Source organism: Sinocyclocheilus anshuiensis, unplaced genomic scaffold (assembly GCF_001515605.1).
Source record: "Sinocyclocheilus anshuiensis isolate Anshui unplaced genomic scaffold, SAMN03320099.WGS_v1.1 scaffold2490, whole genome shotgun sequence".
Lineage (NCBI taxonomy): Eukaryota > Metazoa > Chordata > Actinopteri > Cypriniformes > Cyprinidae > Sinocyclocheilus > Sinocyclocheilus anshuiensis.
In genome coordinates, this window is record NW_015555992.1 from 32495 (window position 1) to 39725 (window position 7231).

The following is a 7231-nucleotide window of genomic DNA, read 5'->3' on the forward strand; positions in this document are numbered from 1 at the left end:
ATTAAATATCGCATGCGATTTATCGTGCAGCCCTAATTTTGATGTAAATGTTCAGTTTGCGCTCACATATTGGAAATCAATATTAATGCAAACCACTCTCTCACAACACCCTCATTTTTTTTTTTTTTTTTTTTGCAACATTTATGTTCTTTAGGGGATAATTCAGCCAACACAATCTCTCATCATTTACTCACCCTCATTCCACACCTGTATATCTTCCTTTCCTCTGTGGAACACAAAAGTAGATATTTTAAAAGTCAGCGGTGTCGAAATATCATTTAACCCCATTGACTATAGTCATATTGACAAATAGCCCCATGGAAAGTGGCCAGTGACGGCAGGGTTTAAACCAGACAGCACAGCGATACATAACTTGAAAAGTTGTCCTTGGCTGAGGTTTGTTTTAGGTCATTAGTAAAAGGACAAACTACCAAAATGGCGGTTATTGAGCAAACGCAAAACAGACAGTCAGACTACCGTAATGGTGAGTGGTGTGTGTTCCTTGTTTTTTGTGTTTCTGGGTGCAGGTCTTTTATTACACCCAAAGCTGTGTGAGTGTGCTATTTTAAGCAGCTTTGTAATTCAGTGTGCTGTGGCCCAGAATGAGGCTGTGGCTAATGATGTCTGTAGATTGAGATTGCGTGCTCAGCAGCTGATGGCTTTACTAATAACTCGGCCTGTCAGTTTTAATTTTAGTGGAATTAATTACATATGTTTATTAATCAAATTGATCCCAGTTAATTACGTATATCAACATTTGCCAAAAAAAATCACACTAATGAAGACAGTGTTGGACATCACATAATTGCGGATGGACAAGTAATTTATAACTTTCACACTGACAGCCATTTTTGAGCATCACAGTAACAAAACCCAAAAGTGAAAACTTATCATTCACTCACCATCATGCTATTCTGAACCCGTGTGACCTTATTTATGCTTATGCCATATATCATGATTGTAATTTGATACATTTTCCATGCCATATTGTTTCTGCTTAGACATACAGTTAAAAAAAAAAAAAATAAGACTACACTCTGCTATTCACACTTGGGTATGATCTTCACAACAACCAACTATCTTTCTCAATCTCTTTAAGTAACCTAGATAGATAGATAGATAGATAGATAGATTTTTCCGTGAGCCTGCTCTGCTCTGATTGGTCAGATGGCCTAGTCTGTTGTGATTGGTCTACGGCATACGGCGCGTGTCGGAAACATAATCTGTATAAAAACATGGATGTAGTGTCCGTGACGTCACCCGTAGGATTCTGAAGAGGCATCTTGGCAGCGTGTCACCGTGCATCACTTACGGATAATCAAAAATGGGCTGAAACCACGCCCACCTAGCTCGACGGCGGTGACAGCAGCGGCAATCCACCTGTCACTCAATTGGCCACACACTTAATTATGCAGAAATTAAAGGCTTAATATAATTTAAACGGATGAGTTATAAAAAAATTCACCCCCCTCACAATTGTCATGAAGGGTGAAATTAGCTATATAGACCAAAACCACTTTTTGTACCAGGTTGTAAACATTTTTTTCTGCTGTAAAGTTGGGCATTTTAACATGGGAAGTCTATGGGACTGACTCCCTTTTGGAGCCAGCCTCTAGCGGCCAGTCGATGAATTGCAGTTTTAGTCACTTCCGTGTTGGTTTCACGAGAGAGATCGGAAGGTTGCCGCTTGGTCGGAAACGATACGCTTATTTCAATAGTTCTGTATTTTGAACGCTTTATAGAAAATATAAACATCTATTATTTATCATACTTACAGGTTGTGATGCAGTGGAGCAGCTGGTCCAAATAAACAGGATACTGATCCATCTTTCAACAGCAACCGTTTTGTGAATCCCGCATTGAACTCCCCGAGATTAGAGAAGCAGTCGTCAGTAGAATGACGTGTTTGTGGGCGGGGTCAAGTTGTTTACACACTGCATGAAAGGCAATATTGGAAATGGCATAATAGGGGCACGCTATTTGGGTTGTGAAAAGTGAGAGTTGCATACCAAAATGGAGGCAGATCTGAATGCAGTACAACCTTGCATATGGCGCTTTTCCACTGCATGGTACGGCACGGTACGGCTCGGTACGGGTCACTTTTTGGGGGGGGGGGGGTGTGTCACTGAACTTGCGACACAAACACAGAAGAACCGCTAGATTTAAATCAGCACAGCCAGCGAAGGATCGAATGCAACTGTTTGGAACGAGCGCACCTTTTTTTTAACAACCAAAAAGTTTTGTTGTCTGTTGCGGAAGAACAGACGTTCCTCTCGTTGATAGCAGAGGAGCGGATCCAGCGAGAGCTTGATGGGGTGACGCGGAATGAAAAAGTTTTTTGTAGGAGTCGTGGTAGTAGAGGCGGCGCAACTATAGACATGTGAATAATACCGCCAGCTCTAAAGCGGTACTGAACTGCAGTGGAAACGCAAACCGTGCCGAGCCGAACCGTGCCGTACCGAGCCGAGTCGTACCACACAGTGGAAAAGCGCCAATAGTCCATAAGTCATGACTTTTTTATACACTACCATTTAAAAATTGGATTATTTTTTTTGGCAAGTTAAATTGATCAAAATGTCAAAATGCTTATATAAGCAGCACAAAGCATTAATGAAGACTAGAGTAATGGCCGCTACATTACAGAATAAATTAAGTTTTTAAAATATAGTCGAATAGAAAACTTTTAAATAATAATATTTGATGATAATAACCAATAATGAACGCTATGCTGATATTGTTTTACTGTATTTTTGATCAAATAAATGCAGCCTCGGTGAGCACAAGAGACTTATTTCATTAAAAAAATCTTACTGACTGCAAACTTATATTTATGATTCATTTGTGCATAGCATGTATTAATGTCACTGCATTGTTGGAACACTTGTGGTTACTCTTCATTGCCACCTGTGTGAACTTGAGTTGAACTTACTATAAACATCCATTATACCATATTATTATTATTATTATTATTATTATTATTATTTATTTCACTGTCCACACTAAAATGTTATTTCATTTATAGTTCATTGTCATCCATATTTTTTTTTAAAGCCTTTTTATAATGTTTCTATAGATGTGATTATTAATGTTTTTGTTGAATATTTTTGTGTTTAGGTTGTGAGGGGGAAATGACCAAGGAGGATGTGCTGAGGGAGTCTTCAGTGGGAGACTCTGTCCTGGGACGGTACAGCATTATTTCCCGTAACTCTGAGAGACCGGTGATCCATCAGGTGGCATCAGTGCCCATGCCTTCAGACTGCGGTGAGTGTGTGGGTCTGTGCACGTGCATCACTCATCGAGTTTCACATGAAATGTCGTTTCGCTTTCAGTTTGACATTAAGCCCCTGTGAAAATGTTCTCGTGCAAGCTTTTAAGTAGGTCACACCAAAAATGCTGACACTCTGGTTATTTATCTCATCAAATTCTCTCTGTGTCTGTACAGCGATGGATGCATTTTTTTTCCGTTCAGGGGGCAGCCTGGCTAATAAACAACTTATTTAGCTGTTTTCTGAAGTGTAGCTTTATTTATGAAGTAAAGTTTAGACCCTAAATTGTGGACTTTGCTTAAGCTGCTGTAAAAGTGAAGTATTGACAAGGTCACAGAAATGATTTTCCAATTTTCTGCCTGTCAGCACTGATACATCATTCCCTCTCTGTACTCGCTTCTCATTCACTCTCACACTTCACTTGAATTCATTTCAAACTGAGCTGTTTAACTGAATTTGAGTGATCAGGCTCTGGCATGCTCAGCATGGATAAATCAAAAGGAATAGGTTTTTAAATAATAATTTATATTGACAGATTTTTCGTTTCTGAGGTTCATTTAAAGATCTTACAGATTTGACGGTTCTGTTTTGCAGAGTTCTCCTTCTTTGACCCAAATGATCCTCTGTGTCGGGAGGTTCTGCTGGATCCGAGGACCACTGTTCCCGAGCTCTTCGCTGTTCTCAGACAGTGGGTTCCTCAAGTCCAGCGGAATATTAGTGTCATTGGCAATGAGGTCAGAGTTATTCTAAGTCTCATTCTCATGGTCTTTAAAGATGAAATGTAGTGAAATGTAATTGTATGAATTGAATTGAAATGTATATTTGAATGAAACCAAAAATACATTTACGTGTTTTTTTTGTTAATCAGCTGGCATACAATAAAAAGGATGACCAAAGTCCCATTAAAAAAAAAAAAAATCTGTTACTTAAAATAAAATAAGCATTACCTGAAACACGTAAACAAGCAAACTTGAACCAATTTAATTTCAGATAGTTGCTAACAATAAAAATATGATTTAAAAAAAATATATATATGATGTGGTGAGGGAGGCCTTTTACCTCTTAATTGGGTTAATACTGGTTCAAAACAATCACTTCAGTAAAGTTTTTTTCAATAAATACACTGTCATTAAAATGTATTTATTAAAAAAATGCATAAATAATAATTTAGTAAAATAAAATAAAGATTCTTACCATGCATGAAGGAGATCCAAAAATCATTTAATACAACTTTTCAGTAGCAATACATTGTTTATATGATTAGTATGATATTTTTAAATACAATGGTTTTATTATAAATGTGGTGATTATCTATAAGGTGGACACCTAGCTTAAATTATTTCCACCATCTATCCATTTCATGCCAACTAATGGAGAAGCCAGCTGGTTATTTATTATCATGTCAATTATTGTGACATTTTTGCACCAAAAAAAGGGGGCACTTTATACACCAAATACCATACTTTGACATGTTCATACGTTTTTGAAAAACTGTTGATTATGACCTGTGCTATACTTAAAATCACACCTTTGGGAGAGGGGAACAAAAAAACTATAAAATATATTTGGTAATTTTAATTATTCTAATTTGCTACAAAAAAATTGTCATACAAATAAAAATAAAATGCCAGGGATCACATTGAGGATCAGCCAAGTTTTCAAGAGCATAATGTAATGTGGTTGTTTAGAAAAGTGCTGCAATGTTTGGGACATCTAGTGGTTTAAAAGAAAATTAAATCAAATGTGCCTGTTCTACTCGTGGCCCTTTAGCCTAATTGTATCCTACTCTGATAAGTGTAAAAAAAAATCATAGCACATACAAAATGGATCAAATATTTTATTTAAATTTTTTTTTTCTATAGATTTCAATAGCTCTTTTTTTTTTAATGTTGCCTGCATAAAGCAGCTTCGTAGGTTTTGAACAGAACTGAAAGATTTGGGCTGAGGTAACACTCGGAACACCCTGGCAACCCTGTAGCAATGTTAATTAACACAAGAACCATTCACAATTTCTTCAGAATATGTACAAATCTAATTGGTATATTTAATTTTCCTGTAAAATGTTCAGAGGAAAGGAATGTAATTACATTTTGGTGAAAAATTGTGAAAACAAACTTTTATTTTTCTTCAGGAAAAACAAAAACAAAAACAAAAAAAACATGCACTGATGAATTGTGCGTAACAAGGCCAGGGATATTTAACATCTAAACAGGGTCAATTTTAATTTGATGTTTTCTTGCAGCTGTCATAAAACAAACCCACGCACTCCCCCTCCCTGAGTGTCAGGCTCTGTTGACTGAAATATTATCTTTGCATACTGTGTGTGTGTGTGTGTCTGTCAGCATGAAATCTTTAGCTGGGTGTCCTTGATGTATGTATTCAAGTCGGTTTGTCTTTGTTCTGTAGATTCTGAAAAGAGGCTGTGGTGTCAATGACAGAGATGGTCTTACTGACATGACTTTATTGCACTACTGCTGCAAGGCAGGGGCTCCGGGAATAGGTGAGCATGTATTTAATTGAAGGAAAAAAAAAAAGCTTTTTAATTAACATTTCTTTGTGATAGTTTACTTGGTAACACTTTATTTCGATAGTCCACTTTAGACATTATATTAACAGTAAGTAACTTTGCAACTACATGTCAACTAGCAGTTAGTAGAGTATTAGTAGACTGTCTGCTTAATATCTTCTAACTCTTTCTTTGTCAACTTATTCTACTAACCCTAAACCTACCCTAACAGTCTACTCTGAGAGTTAGTAGACATGTAGTTGCAAATTAATGAGAATTAGTTGACATGTAGTTACAAAGTTACTTATAGTTAGTAGAATGTCTGAAGTGGACTATCGAAATAAGGTGTAACCGTTTACTTTAGTAGAAATCTCAAGGACCGATCACTGATCCAGCACAGCACAAGATATGACAGTCACATCTGATTGCAGGTGACGCTGAGAGTGCTGCCAGTTTCGCCTGTCAGCTGTTGTCGCTGGGAGCCGAGCCATCCTTACGCAGCCGCTGGACCAACATGAACGCTCTCCACTACGCCGCATATTTCGACGTCCCTCCTCTCATCCGTGTGGTTCTGCAGGCGTCACAGCCGGGAGGTGAGGAGAGATAATGGAATGACAGTGGGAATCAAAATTGCAGTTTGAATCTCATGGCAAACTCAAGTGCTTGTGTGATGATGTCCGTATGTGGTCTGTTGGGTTTCAGAGGTGGATGCGACCTGCAGTGATTTTGACTTTGGCACTGCGCTGCACATCGCCGCCTCGAACCTGTGTACCTCTGCAGTGAAGTGTCTGCTGGAGCTGGGAGCCAACCCCGCTTTTAGGGTTTGTGATTTTCTTTATGGCTACTAACAACAAGCAAATTGAAATCCAGGTTTCTTTGTTAGTTGTTGAAGTATCTGCTTTCTCATGTTGGAGCTGTGACACTGGAAGTACTACACAAGTTTACTATAAGAGCAATGTCTGCAGCAAAAGTCCAGTAGACCAGTTTTGAAGATAAAGACAAAAAGAGGAAATAATAAAATATTTAAAAATGATTGTGCATTAGATAATAACAGTGACTATAATTAAGAAAATATTATTATTAGTATTATTATTATGATGATGATGATTATTATTGTTAATAATAATACTAATAATAATAATAATAATAATAATAATACATTATTAACATTATTATTATTATTAATAATAATAATAATAATAATTTCCATGGCTTATAATTTAAATGTACATGTAAGTGTAAGGAAGTACAATTTTTAGAATAATAGTATATGTTATAAAAACAGATTATGTTTTGAATACTACTAGTACTACTTCTACTACTACTACTAATAATAAAACAACAACAATAGCAATAGTAATGATAATAATACTACTACTACTAATAATAATAATAATAAAGTATTTTGAAATGACTGTTTGACTTGTTGTTGTTGTTGTCATTGTTTTTTATACATGTT

General features: G+C 36.6%; 1 protein-coding gene across 1 annotated transcript in view; it reads left to right on the forward strand.

Annotated features, from left to right (window-relative positions):
- LOC107676111 (CAP-Gly domain-containing linker protein 4-like) overlaps window positions 1-7231 on the forward strand; it is a 37080-nt gene that overhangs the window by 2129 nt on the left and 27720 nt on the right. Inside the window, exons 2-6 of the mRNA XM_016470635.1 lie at window positions 3115-3261; window positions 3861-4000; window positions 5673-5766; window positions 6204-6365; window positions 6475-6593. Of these exons, the coding sequence (XP_016326121.1) occupies window positions 3129-3261; window positions 3861-4000; window positions 5673-5766; window positions 6204-6365; window positions 6475-6593 (648 nt within the window). The 5' untranslated portion in view covers window positions 3115-3128. The remainder of the gene's footprint in view (window positions 1-3114; window positions 3262-3860; window positions 4001-5672; window positions 5767-6203; window positions 6366-6474; window positions 6594-7231) is intronic.